Source organism: Rhineura floridana, chromosome 3 (genome assembly GCF_030035675.1).
Source record: "Rhineura floridana isolate rRhiFlo1 chromosome 3, rRhiFlo1.hap2, whole genome shotgun sequence".
Taxonomy (NCBI): domain Eukaryota; kingdom Metazoa; phylum Chordata; class Lepidosauria; order Squamata; family Rhineuridae; genus Rhineura; species Rhineura floridana.
The window spans coordinates 232225840-232240375 of record NC_084482.1 but is presented as its reverse complement, the minus strand read 5'-3'; the positions used below and the strand labels follow the sequence as shown (position 1 = coordinate 232240375).

The window sequence follows — 14536 nt, the reverse complement described above, 5'->3', positions numbered from 1 at the left end:
TCGGGTCCTGCTTGCGGGCTTCCCCCAGGCACCTGGTTGGCCACTGTGAGAACAGGATGCTGGACTAGATGGGCCGCTGGCCTGATCCAGCCGGCTCTTCTTATGTTCTTATGTTCTTATGATAGATGAGAAAACCATCTGTGCCCCAAAGTCCTTGAATTTCCTTCCCAGAGCTTCAAAGTCTGATGTGATTTCTTTATAGCTCTGTTTGGCAGTATCATTTGTTCCCATAGAAAGGGATACCTGTCGGTGAGCTTGATGAGTGATGGCAACCCTTTCGTCACATCTCTAATCCGTCCTCCTGGTAGACAGCATACCTGGCAAGTCCACGGATCTTCTTGGCATACTTGGGTTTTGATCCCACGTTGTAGGGAGTCTCCCACTACTAGTACTCTTCTTGTTGTGGGGCAAGGTTTCATTGTCCCTACTTGATTGAGCTTCAGCCTCTTGCTCGTTGTTGCACGGGGTCTCCTGTAATTCTTTCTCCACAGGCTGTCCTCCAGTCTCATCTTCAAGTGGTTGAAAGCAGTTCCATAGCTCCACTGGTGAAGGGTGTCTTCTAGCTCTTCTGCTCCTGTCACTCCCACGGAGTTTCTTCCACTTCATTGTTCCTCTCCAAAGCAGTCTCCTCTTCTCTTTGCTGCGGTTGTTCCAGCGTCTAAGAACTCTTCATCTTCTCTTATAGTCCTCAGTGTGGCCTCATCTACTCTCCCCACCCCTAGTCTTCTGCCAGTTGCAGACTCTCCCTCTGGAGGCATCTGGTGCCTTTCCCCTTCACACAGGTCACTGCACAGGCTCTCGCCCTGCTATCACCCTTAAAGTCCTGCATTGTCTAGGGGCCAAAGCAGCCTTCCTCAGTCAGGTGGCTTCCAGCTGGATTACAGCTCTTATCATCCTAGCCAGCACGCTGAGCCCAAGAATGGTCTTCTCACAGATGCCTCTCTCATCTGTTAAGGTCTTCTTAGGATGCCTTGTTATGAGTACCCCACCCACCAGAGGAGGATCTTTTTCCCAGTGGCATCTCAACTGTGGAACTCCCTGCCCAGGGAAGGTAACGTGCCTAGCTCAATTGTGGCCTTTCGGGGTTTTTTTTTTTTTTTACAATATTTTTAGACTGGGTTTAAGGGGTGATGCCATCCCAGCATAGTTTAGAGACAAAACAGCTGGACTGCTGATGGGGACAGAGAGCATGTGACACCTCTGTTTGAACTTCTGTACTGGCTGCCAACATACTACTGACTGAGTCAGATTTAAGGCTCTTGTGTTGAGATACAAACCCCTCAACAAATGGGCCCTGAGCCCTTATTTCCCAAGTAATGTTAATTGTTGCTCCTCCCCCCACTTCTCTCAGAAGCCCAAATGGCTCCAACTGGGGCATTTCGAGTTCACAGAATCATAGAATAGTAGAGTTGGAAGGGGCCTATAAAGCCATCAAGTCCAACCCCCTGGCTCAAAGCAGGAATCCAAATTAAAGCATACCCAACAGGTGGCTGTCCAGCTGCCTCTTGAAGGCCTCCAGGGTTGGAGAGCCCACCACTTCCATAGGTCATGGGTTCCATTGTCATACAGTTTTAACAGTTAGGATCTTGTTCCTGATGGAAACATCACTGATGCAGCTTTCCTGAAGTCCAGGGTGCGTGTATGGCTACTCAGCTATGGTGTGGTCACTTTCCCTCAGAATTTCCATAACTGCCACTTCATCCACCAAATCATCTCTACTGGTTAGATATCAAAGGACATCATGTCAAAGTGCCTTGCAAACAATTCACAGTGGGCCTCTGAAGGGTCTAAAACTCCATTTCCTGGAGTTGATGTCAACAGACCCCTGACAATAGAGAAAAGCTCCACTGGACGGCTACTCGAGGATGCGATGGAGGCAGAGAAGTGGGTCTTCTTCACCGCCCTCACTGCCACACAGTAGGCATGGTTATGATGTTTTACTCACGCCAGATCAGCCTCACAGCAAGTCTTTCACCACTTGCTCTCTAGCTGTCATCCTGCCTGTTTCACTGCCCTTAACTCACTGGTGGACCAAGGTGCAAAGCAGGCTCCACAGTGCTGGAGAGGGCACTCAGGGGCAACTGTGTCAAGAGCCCAACATGCCTCACTGTTCCACAGCATGACAAGGGCTTCAACAGGGTCACCTGCTCTGTCTACAGGGAACTCCCCCAGGCATTCAGGAATCCAGTGGATTCCATTAGTCTCCACGCAGGATTTGTTGAGACCTGGGTGGGTGAGCTAGTCTCCAGTGGCAGACCATCATATGCTGTCCACCACCCCTGCAGGGAAGGATCGGAGCCATAAGTCTAAATTCACTAGGAAGTGGTCTGACAATGACAATAGGGTGACATCCACTACCCCCATCTCCAGACCACCTCTTCCTCCATCTGGAGCAAAACCCAAGTCGAAGTTTTGGGCCTATGTGTTGGGCCGGTGACAACTTGAGACAGCCACATGGTCGTTAGCCATGACTTAGCATTGTCACAAGCATCTTGTCCACATCATCAACTGCAACTGAAAGAGGTTGCAGCAGACATTGCACTGGACAACCTTTTTTGAGAGATTCCCGGGAATACCAGACTCAAAAGCTTGACTTCAGCTACAATTACAGTTCTCTTTCACCTGTGGTTTGTCCCTGTGTTCTGATGCTTCATAAACTGATCTATTCGGTCCTATGTGTCGGACTGGTGACAACTTGAGACAGCCGCATAGTCGTCATGGAGGCCATGAAGTCCCAAGCCAGAACACTAGAGGCAGCCTCCGCATGGACACTGAAATCACCCAGGACTATAATTCTGGGCTCCTGCAACACCACAGCCAAGATGGCCTCCGCCAGCTCAGTCAGAGAAGCTGCTGGGCAGCAGGGTGGGCGGTGTCATGAACCTGTAATGGTCATGAGTTATTAAAAATCTAATAGCAATACTTTGGCTCCAGTAAGGGACTCTGGGAGACGGTTACAGTTAGAAAAGACAAGCCTTTGCCAATTTGCAAATTTGAGTTTCACTTCCCAGCTGAAGATGGTTAGAGAAGCCTTAACAAGCTGCACCTGTTTATCTTTGCTGATTAGCAAGTGCCTGGTACCCAAGGTCATCCTTGGCCTGTACAGTTGGAAAACACAGTTGGGAGGGGGGCCTGAAGGCGCGAAAATGTGAGAAACATCGAGAAGAAAGTTACATCAGCCAATTCCTGATTGGTCAATTAATTTTGGACCGTTAGGATCCTTTTCCCTTAAGTATAGGGCTAGAGACCCATAGCCTTTGTTCTCTGTTCTCTGCCTATGCTGACTGGCACCAGAGTTCCAAACCTTTCTGCCTTATGGTTCCAGGGGTTGCTTATGGGAAGGCAACCTATGTCTGGTTCCATTGCTTTATGTTGAACATCCATCTCTCTTAGGAGAGGTGCCACGCAACCAACTACCTCGTGTGTAAGTAGTTAGGTGAGTTAGTTTGTTATTTTCTTGTTGTGTGTATGAATTCTCTTGTAAGAACCTAAACCCCTGTTGGGTGAATGGTCTTAAAGGATTACTTGCTGCTATATGTTATGTGCACTTATATATCTTAATAAAGCTACTTCCATTTAACCTGGTGTGTTCAATTGAGAGAAGGGGTGGTTCTGGATTCAGTACCTTGACCAATCTCAGTCACTAACTACCAAAGAAGGTTAAGAAGTTAAAGGCTTGGATTTTAAGTGTTAAACCAGAGGTGCCTGGCAAGGAGTGTAACTGTGACTCTTGCCTTTTAGGACCTTGGTTTTATATATCTTCTGGGCTCAGAGATCCCCTGGCTCTGAGTGGACCAGTATACAGGGGTGGTGGCAGCCTACCTTCTACCTTGCAGGGTTGTTGTGAGCGTACACAGCCTTGGCAAGGGTGAAGGAATAGCTTTTTGGTTCCAGTCTCATTTCCCTAAGGGTGGGGGTCTGAGTCTGATGCATGAACCCAGTACCTGGAGGGTCTGGGGAGCATGACAGGCGGTACACCAGCAGCAACCCTAGTTTACTGTCTCCTTGGCCCGACACCAGGTGCAGGTGTAGACCACAGCAACCCCTCCCCCCATCTCTGTAGCCTGTCCTGGTGTTGCACTGAGTATCCAGGTGGGCAAAGCTGGGTCAGATCAACTCCTCCCAGCACACCCACCCAGGTTTCGGTAATGCACATCAAATTTGATCATCCATGATCAAATGCTATATTAGGCTGCATTAACAGAAGTATAGTTTCCAAATCACGTGAAGTATTAGTTCCCCTCTATTCAGCACTGGTTAGGCCTCATCTTGAGTGTGGTCTCCGCACTTCAAGAAGGATGCGGACAAACTGGAACAGGTTCAGTGGAGGGCAACAAGGATGATCAGGGGACTGGAAACAAAGCCCAATGAGGAGAGACTGAAAGAACTGGGCATGTTTAGCCTGGAGAAGAGAAGACTGAGGGGAGATATGATAGTACTCTTCAAGTACATGAAAGGTACATAGAGGAGGGCCAGGATCTCTTTTCGATCATCCCAGAGTGCAGGACATGGAATAATGGGCTCAAGTTGCAGGAAGCCAGATTTCGACTGGACATCAGGAAAAACTTCCTAACTGTTAGAGCCATACGACAACGGAACCAACTACCTAGAGAGGTAGTGGGCTCTCTGACACAGGAGGCATTCAAGAGGCAGCTGGGCAGCCATCTGTTGGGAATGCTTTGATGGCCTTATAGGCCCCTCCCAACTCTACTATTCTATGATTCTCTGATTCAAATCATGGATGAGTGTGGTCTTCTTGTGTAACAGTCTGGCATTAAACAACACACACAGGCCAGTGGGCACAGCTGATGTGCAATGAGGAACCCATCCATGAGAGGTGAGAGGGAGGAACGAGGCGTAGGTAGCCTTGCCCTCGTTTTCTATGGTAATTCACCTCCTCCCCTTGGCTATACCTCCCTCTGCCCATGATCACTGAAATTGGAGTGGCATCACCCATGTCCCTCCTTAAGACCTCTGAAGCTGGATCCGGCCAAAGGGGGCCCCTCTGGTCCAGTTTCCCGTTCTCACAGTGGCCAACCAGATGCCCCCAATGGGAAGCCCACAGTGAGCACAATCCCTTTCTGCAGTTTCCAGCAACCTCCCACCATGGAGGCAGAGTGTAGTCATCACGGCCAGTAACCACTGACTGCCTTAATCTTCCATGAATTTGTCTAATCCTCTTTTAAAGCCATCCAAGTTGGGGGCCATCACTGCCTCTTGTGGGAGCGAATCCCATTGCTTAACTATGCCCTGTGTGAAGAAGGACTTTCTCTCATCTGACCTGAATCTTCCAAGTTTCAACTTCATCAGATGGCCATGAGTTCTAGCGTTATGAAGGAGAAAACCTCTCTTATCCACTTTCTCAATGCCATGCACAATTATTGCACTTCTATAATGTAGTCTCTGACTCACCTTTTCTCTAAACTAAAAAGCCCCAAATGCTGCAACAGGTCTAAAGCCAGGGGGTGGGGGGATGGAGGCACTTCCCCCCCCAAAGTTGTGCTTTGCCCTTCCTAGGATTTCTTTTTTGGGGGGTGTCTTTTTAATTTGTGATATGACAGACAATGATAACCTGCGTTTAAAGGATGATAGCTTAAGAACCAGAGCAATGTAAGAATAGCACCCTCTAAAAAAAATCCAGTGAATAAGGCATAGAATCATAGAAAACTAGAGGTGGAAGGGGCCTATAAGGCCATCAAGTCTAACCCCCTGCTCAGTGCCAGAATCCAACTTAAAGCATCCCCGACAGGTGGCTGTCCAGCTGCCTCTTGAATGCCTGAAGTGTTGGAGAGCCCACCACCTCCCTGGGTCATTGGTGCCATTGTCGTATGGCTCTAACAGTTAGGAAGTTTTTCCTGATGCTCAGCCAAAATCTGGCTTCCTGCACCTTGAGCCCATTATTCCTTTTCCTGCACTCTGGGACGATTGAGAAGAGATCCTGGCCCTCCCCTGTGTGGCAACCTTTCAAGTACTTGAAGAGCGCTATCGTATCTCCTGTCATGCCTCCCTCAGATGAGTCCTCAGAGGAGAATGAGGAGCAGGGGATTGGCACAGCGGACCCAGGACAGGGAACAAGTAGACCCACCCAAGACGTAGCCACAGACTCCCATCACTGGAAGATGTTCAGGATACAGCCAGAGCTCCTCAGTCAAACTCAGGGAATGAACAGGAGGCCCCTCCACACCCTGAGAGCAGACGCCCACCAGAAGCAGAGCGGTGCAGAAGTTCTGGCTGTTCACGGCTACATGCTCTGGGAGTTGGAGGGCTGATTGCTAGCTCATGAACCAGGGAGGGAGCTTAAAAGGCAGTGAGTGGTTTGGGGCTCCTGCTGGAAACAGCATCAGCCTTTCGTGACTCCTTGTACCCAGCCCGGCTTGTGACCGCGACCCTGCCCTGTGTCATTGGATCCCCAGTACCTTGAGTTTGGACTTCCCCAGGACTCCTCTGTTCTTCGCTCTCTCAGTATTTACACTGACTGTAGTTGTGGGGCTCTTTGCCTCAAGCCTGACAGATGTACGGCCTGGCTGCTGGATGTTATCAGTTAATTACCTTACTGTAGCCATAAACTATTCCCCTCAGTTGCTCCTTGGGAGCGGTCATCAGGACATTTGGGGTGAGGTGTCAGCAGTATGCTGATGATACCCAGCTCTGTTTTTCTGTAACATCTGAATCGGGAGACGCCGTACAAGCCCTGGACCGCTGCCTGGACTCAGTGGTGGCTGGATGAGGGCCAATCAACTGAGTCTGAATCCTAGCAAGACAGAGGTGCTGTGGGTTGGTGGTTCCCGAGTTCAGATAATTGGTCAGTTGCCTGCTTTGGTGGGGTTGTACTCCCTCTGAAAGAGCAGGTTCATAGTCTGGGGGTGCTCCTGGTCCATCTTTGTCACTAGAGGCCCAGGTGACCTCAGTGGCTAGGAGTGCCTTTTACCAGCTTTGGCTGGTAAGACAGCTGCGGCTGTTTCTGGACTGGGATAGCCTGACCACTGTTGTCCATGCACTGATAACCTCCAGGCTGGATTACTGTAATGCGCTCTATGTGGACTTGCTCTTGAGGTTGATCCAGAAGCCGCAGCTGATGAAAAATGTGGTGTGACTGCTCACTGGGGCAGGGTATTGCCAACATGTCATCCTGCTGCTGAAATAGTTGCACGGGCTGCCCATTTGCTACCGGGCCAAGTTCAAGGTTCTGGTTTTGGTGTACAAAGCCCTATGCAGCTTGGGACCAGGATACCTGAAAGACCGTCTTACCCCTTATATACCCAGTCAATCACTGCGCCCTGCAGGTGAGGGTCTCCTGCAGATACCATCTTATCAGGAGGTCCGTTCTGCACAACATAGGAAGCGGACCTTTAGTGTGGCAGCACCTACCCTGTGGAATTCCCTCCCCTTAAATATTAGGCAGGCACAATCTCTGTTATCTTTTTGGTGCCTTTTGAAGACTTTCCTCTTTCAACAAGCCTTTCAGGTTGAGACCTATCCTAGTCTGCATCTGTGTTGGAATTGCTTTTTAAGGCGCTTTTAAAGCTGTTTTTTTAAAAAAACAAATTTTTAAAAGATGTTTTCTTTTAACATATTTTAAAGTCTTTTGTGATGAAGATGTTTTAGAGTGTTTTTAGTGTTTTTGTTTGCCACCCTGGGCTCCTTCTGGGAGGAAGGGCAGGATATAAATTTGGAAAGGTGGGAAAATTCAACAGATTAAACTTCATTCATGTGAGTTAACACACTCTCTGGATGAAGGAAGAGGAGTGAGGGGGAAGGCCAGGGCTGGCACTAGGCATGACTGGGCCCTTGGGCGCCAATCTGCCCCGGGCCCACAGTGCTGTAGCCCAACAGACATACCCCATAGAGGCAGCATGGAGCTAATAAGCCCACTTGCGCACCCCACCTACCTCTCATGTTGTGTGAGTGGCGTGTGTGCATAGCAGCAGAGGTTTCAGCCCCTTAGGGAAGCCCCACCGCCATCCTGGCTGATGGTAGGCATGTGTGCACAGTGCACATGGCATTCACACAACATGGGCAGTAGGTGGGGCAGGCGGGCAGCTTATTGAAGCCCACGCTTGTCTGTACTGGGGGGGGGTGCCTGAGAGCTCTCTCTCTGCAATCTGGCAGGGTTGGGTTATTTATTTATTTATTATTTGATTTATATCCTGCCCTTCCTCCCAGCAGGAGCCGAGGGTGGCGGGTTGCAGGACCCAGTGCTGCTGCAGATCATGGAACGGGAACACCACCCTCCTACCCTAAGGAGGTGACTTCAGAGGGCCACAGGGGCCCTCGGCAAGGACCCAACATGGCCACCCTCTGGCGCTGGCCCTGGTGAAGGTCACTGCCTTTCTCTTCCCCTGGCCTGGCCCTCACATCCTCTCCAGGGGGGGAGGGATTTACTGGTGCTATGCGCCTCTCCCTCACCCCCCAATGCCCATCTAGAAATGTGGCTGCCCTATCTGATAAAGTCGAGCGCCTGAAGAGCACGATTCCGCTCGCTGTGGATACAGGTAGTGGGCCAGGGTCGGCCAGTTGCATTCCGGTCCGGTGGGATCGGTTTCAGCCTCTTCTCTCTGAGGTAGTGGACAAGGTGCTTGGTACCGTGAAGCCAACCACCTGTTTGATCCTTGCCCTTCGTGGCTTGTTATGAGCTGCAAGGAGAGACTGAGTGAAGGGATCAAGGCAATGGTAAATGCATCCTTGAAAGAGGGTGCAATGCCATTAGCCCTCAAGGAAGCGGTGATAAAGCCCATCTTAAAAAAACCCTCCTTGGATCCCCGAGAACTGAATAACTTCCGCCCGGTATCTAACTTACCATTCTTGGGCAAGGTGATTGAGCGAGTGGTGGCCAAACAGTTACAGACACACTTGGAGGAAACGGATTATTTAGATCCATTCCAATCGGGTTTCAGGACAGGGCATGGAACTGAAACAGCCTTGGTCGCTCTGGTGGATGATATGAGGAGGGTGCTGGATAGGGGGGAGTATACCTTCCTCGTCCTCCTAGATCTCTCAGCTGCTTTCGATACCGTTGACCACGGTATCCTTTTGGATCGCCTTGAGGGATTGGGAATGGGGGGCACTGTTTTACAGTGGTTCCATTCCTATCTCTCAAATAGGCACCAGAGGGTAGCTTTGGGAGATGAGGTTTCAGACCCTTGGTCTCTTAATTGTGGAGTACCACAGGGCTCTATCCTCTCTCCCATGCTGTTTAACATCTATGTGAAACCGCTGGGGGCCATCATCAGGAGTTTTGGGCTGAAGTGTCACCAATATGCGGATGACACTCAGCTCTATCTCTCATTTAAGTCCTCACCAGAGTTGGCTGTAGATACCATGTCCAAGTGCCTGGAATCCGTAAGTGGATGGATGGGAGAGAACAGGCTGAAGCTGAATCCTGACAAGACCGAGGTGTTGCTTGTGGGAGACAAAGGGAGGCTGGGTATTACAGACCTGATGCTTAATGGGGTTAGATTGCCCCTGAAAGACCAGGTCTGCAGCCTTGGGGTCATTCTTGACTCCCAGCTGTCCATGGAGGCTCAGGTGTCAGCAGTGAGTCGGGCAGCTTGGTATCAATTACGTCTGATACAAAGGCTGCGTCCCTACCTTCCTGTTCATCTGCTCCCACAAGTGATACATGCCCTGGTCTCCTCTCGCTTGGACTACTGTAATGCGCTCTACGTGGGGTTACCCTTGAAAACGGTCCGGAAGTTACAGCTGGTACAGAATGTGGCGGCGCGCTTGATCAAGCACAGCCGTCGCTGTGATCACATCACTCCAGTGTTAATGGATCTTCACTGGCTACCAGTTGTCTACCGGGCCCAATTCAAGGTGTTGGTATTGACCTTTAAAACCCTAAACGGTTTCGGCCCAGTTTATCTGAAGGAGCGCCTCCAGAGTCACCAATTATGCCGCCTGACAAGATCAGCCTCACAAGACTTTCTCTCGGTCCCACCGGTTAAAATAGCTAGGCTGGTGCGGACCAGAGAGAGGGCTTTCTCGATTGTGGCCCCCACCCTCTGGAACTCCCTTCCTCTTGATCTTCGACATACTCCCTCCCTGACAGGTTTTCCCGGAGTCTTAAAAACCTGGCTATTCAGGCAGGCCTATGGGATTGGGGAGGGTTAGTTTTATGATGTTTTAATTGGAAACTGATTTTAAATTGACTATGACTGTGTTTTATTTTGTATATTGTATATGATGTATTGTTTTTTATTGTAAGTCGCCTAGAGTGTCCATTAACCTGGACAGATAGGCGACCAATAAATAAAATTATTATTATTATTACTAACAAGGAAGGGTGGCTACAGAGCTGGGCTGCAAACTTTCCTCATATTTGAGTTGCTTATTTGGGAATTGTGAAGTCTTTGCTTTAAAAGAGCTCGTAGGCCATCTCAAGATGTATGGAGATTGGGGCAAAAAATGGCTTTAGATGCAAATAAACAACAACAGAATTCCTTGCAGGCTACAGAAAATGGCAGGCCTCGCTTGAAGAAATATCAGCCGATCCTTTGGCGGTACCTTTGCGGTCCTAGACAAACTCACCTGGGAGTAAGTTCCATTCACCTCAAAGAAACTTACTTCTGAGTAGACATGCACACCCGCTTCCACCGAATAGGATTATAACCAAATCCTATTGGTTCAAATTAATTACACTTGCATGTGCATTCAATAATAACGAAGGGGAAAAGCAGCATTTTGCGGCGTAGCAGGAACATCTCGCGGGAAGCCGCATCTCCCCCCTCCCCCCCGATGCAAGTTAGTGAAGTGTGAGCGAACGGAACATGCTCGGGCTCCACCGGCTGCATTTCTGCCTGACAGCTGCGGCAATGCGCAAGAGCTCCCGCGACGTTCCTGGGTGGGGCTTAGCGGAGGCGGGGCCGTGTCAAAGCCCCAAGGGGCGGGGCCTATGATGTACGAGGGAGCAGGGTGGGGTTTCTGTTCACGTGGGGCGGACGCGACAGGGAGCAGGTAGAGAGCGAGCGAGCGGATCCCCCGCACCATCTGCGGGAGCTCCCAGGCCTCCTTCCTCACCCTTCCGCAAGGGTGGCCCCCTCCGCCCCCCTCTCCTGTCCCCCCCATTCCATGAACCTTTTCAACCCTTCTCTCTCCCCCACCCCGCCGCCGCACAGGGGCTGATCTCTGCCGGGACAGAAGGGCTGCCCCGTCGAGTTGCTGCCCGTGCTGCCCTCGCTTCAGGCGACGAGGCTCGCCTGTGCCCAGGGGAAGGATCGCTGACACCCGTGGGGGAGCATTCATGCACACAGAGACACGTGTCTCAGGCCACGTCTGAGGAGGCTCCAGGCGTGCCTCCCGGGTCTTTTGGCCTCTGCTGAGCCCTCGACCGGCGCCACGTGACCACCCCCCTCCCCGAGGAGAGGCGGCAGCAGCCCCTGGGCAGACTCGGGGCAGCCCCCGCCTCAAGGCCTGAGCCGGAGGCCCTGCCGTGCTCGCGTCATCCCTGCAGGGCAGCCCCCCAGCCCCAGGCCGGGCAAGAGCGGCCCCCAGAGCCGAATGCAGACGGCCAAAGGCGCTTGCTGTGTAAGTAGCTGAAGGGGGGCTGCCACTGCCCCCAGGCCGCCCTCATTGCCCTTCTGGGGATCCACTGCAGGCAGAAGTGGGGCCGCTTGCTCAACGCAGGCTGGGCGGGGGCTGCGAAGGAGGACACCCCGTTCCCCCCACCCTCTCCCACTCCTCTTCCTCATCTGCCCTCGCAGGTGCTTGCGCTGCCCCTGTTGATGCTTCCCCTCCTGCGGTCGGCCTGTCAGCTCTTCTCCTCCATGGCCACAGCCGCCGGATCCTATGTCCCCGGGACCCTCTCTGCAGCCTTCGTCACTTGCCCCAACCAGACGGTGGCCAGGGAGATTGGCAGGTGGGTGCCCCCACTGGCACCTATGGATTTTGGGCAGGGACAGGGTTAGGGGCTGGCAACTGGGGCACCACTGGACCCTCTTTCTTGCCTGGGGCTGCTCGCCAGGGGCCAACTGTTCAGGGCAGGGCGCTGAGGGCCACTCTGTTCCCTCCACTGCAGGGCTGTGGTCGAGAAGCGGCTGGCCGCATGTGTCAACATTGTCCCTCAGATCACTTCCATGTGAGTTGGGTTTGGCACGTTTGTCTTGGGGGTGAGGTGATGCCCCAGGTTGGGCCCATACTATGCTGCAAAGTGGTAGACCCCAGAGAGGCCTCCCACAAACACATTTCTTTTGGGGGGGCACCATTTTGCCTTCTACTTTTATCCCCTCCCCTGAACCCATTTATTTCCTGTGTTGGGCCAGGGACAACCTATGCATTTATTTATTTATTTTAAAACACTTTAATTGCTGCTTGTTATTAACTTTTGTTGCATCCTCATTATTGCTTCTCTGTGCCGAGCACCACTGGCTGGAAACAGATTTCACACGTAGTGGTGGTGGTGGTGGTGATGCTGGCTAATACACGTGGCCTGCCCTGGGCCTGCTCCAAAGGGCTGACTGCCCCTCACTCCCTCTCCCGTCTCTCTTTCAGCTACGAGTGGAAAGGCAAGATTGAGGAGGACTCGGAGGTGCTGCTGGTGAGTCGGGGGACGTCTCTGGGTGGGGACAGGAAGCTGCCTTAATACGGAGTCAGAGCAATTGATCTCTAGTAGCTCAGTTTCATCTGCACTGACTGGCAGCAGCAGTGGCTTCCCAGGGTTTCAGGCAGGGAACCTCCCCCAGCCCTGCCTGGAGATGCTGCTGGCGGGGACCTTCTCCCTGCAAGGCACAGGTGCTCTCCCCACTGAGCTGTGGCCCTTAGTGATGCAGGGAGCTGCACTGGTGTTGCTGGGATGCATATAGTATGCAATGGAGGGAGGAACGTGCCGTCGCAATGATGGAGACACTGTTCTCTGCCCCTTACATCTGGGGGCGAGGGAGGGGGCGGGTCTCTGCCGCTGCTCCTGTTGTCGTTCGGTCCACCATGCTGGTGAACAGAGAAGCCCCCAAGAGGGTGAAAATAGATATCTCTTCTCTCCCCCCCGCATTAAACAAGCAAGCAGGGATGGGCACAGTGGGCGAAGAGCATGCTGGGGGGTGTAGCTGAGCCCCATTGCTGATGAAAATAGGTCAGGGGCCGCGGACTCGCCTCCTTGCCTGCTTCTGGGGTTGTCACCTACCCAGGCTCTGGCGTAGAGCACCTCTCCCCCCAAGAGAGCCAGCCTTGCTCATGGGCAGGGCAGGGGCCCTTCGGTAAGGGGGAAACATGCCCCCTGCCCCCCAAGCTGGGACAGCAATGGCCTGGGGGACTGGAAGTGACCCAAGGCTCTTCTGGCTGGGAGCCAGGTGGGACTGGAAGGGGGTCTCCTCTGTTTCCAACTCACCAGTACAGTTTGGGAGGTGGCACTGAGGTCAGGACTGGCACTGGTGGTGAAACCTGCTTCCCCCCCCCCCTTTGTGTTCAAATCCTACCCGTTCCTCCACCCCACAGATGATTAAAACACGAAGTTCACGTGTCTCGGCACTTGCAGAATTTGTCCGGTGAGTCCTGTGGGGATAGCGCTGCAACCTGGCAACTGGGGGAGAGGGTCTTAGTGGCTCACCCCACGAGATGACCCTCTGTGTCTTTCCTGCCCCCTTTCCACTTTGCAGGTCTGTGCACCCCTATGAAGTGGCCGAGGTGATTTCTGTTCCCATCCAGCAGGGGAACCCGCCCTACTTACAGTGGGTCGAAGAGACCGTCCCCGAGTGAGGCAGAAGCAGGAGCCCCACAGCCAAGAAGAGGGGGGAGTGCTGATGGGAGGGGGTGGAAAGAATTTATGATAATAGCAGTAATAAATCCACCCCCCTGGGGGGTCATGTAGAGAAAGCCAAGGCTGCCTGGTCTGAATGCATTCCTATACAGAGGAGGACGGGGAGAAGTGCACAGTTCAACCAAATGTAGAGTTATAAGATGGGGAATACTTGGCTCAGCAATATTACATGTGAGAAGGATTGTGGGATTGTTGTTGATAACAAGCTGAATATAAGCCAACAGTGCGATGTGGCTGCAAAAAAGGCAAATGCTATATTAGGCTGCATTAACAGAAGTATAGTTTCCAAATCACGTGAATTATGGGTCCCCTTCTATTCAGCACTGGTTAGGCCTCATCTTGAGTACTTTGTCCAGTTCTGGACACCGCACTTTAAGAAGGATGCAGACAAACTGGAACGAGTTCAAAGGAGGGAAACAAGGATGATCAGGGGACTGGAAACATTATTCAACGTATGTTTGCGATATGATCTCTGGTGCCTCTTCCCTTTCTAAATCCAGCTCGGACATCTGGCATTTCTCACTCCATATATGGTAAGAGCGTTTATTGTAGAATCTTGAGCATTACTTTACGTGCATGGGATGTTAAGGCAATAGTTTGATAATTGCTGCATTCCCTGGGATCCTTTTCTTTGGAATTGGGATGTATATTGAATGCATCCAGTCTGTGGGCCATTGTTTAGTTTTCCTTAATTGTTGACAATTTTTTGTCAAAATTTGCACAGATCCAGTGTCAGTAGCTTGTAGCAACTCTATTAGTATGCCGTCTGTTGCTGATGATCAAGTACTT

At 51.7% G+C, this 14536-nt stretch overlaps 1 protein-coding gene across 3 annotated transcripts; it reads left to right on the top strand.

The window, feature by feature from the left end:
- Nucleotides 1-10864: 10864 nt before the first annotated feature.
- CUTA (cutA divalent cation tolerance homolog) lies at nt 10865-13808 on the top strand. 3 transcript variants are annotated; one of them, XM_061622184.1, is made up of 6 exons: nt 10865-10953; nt 11700-11854; nt 12014-12073; nt 12487-12532; nt 13426-13475; nt 13587-13808. In XM_061622184.1, the coding sequence occupies exons 2-6, from the start codon at nt 11721-11723 to the stop codon at nt 13684-13686; spliced, it is 390 nt and encodes a 129-aa protein (XP_061478168.1). In that variant the 5' UTR covers nt 10865-10953; nt 11700-11720; the 3' UTR covers nt 13687-13808. The 3 variants fall into 3 exon arrangements, with proteins under 3 accessions (XP_061478168.1, XP_061478169.1, XP_061478167.1); XM_061622183.1 differs by having other exon boundaries at nt 10899-11523; XM_061622185.1 differs by lacking the exon at nt 12014-12073 and having other exon boundaries at nt 10894-11523.
- Nucleotides 13809-14536: the final 728 nt, after the last annotated feature.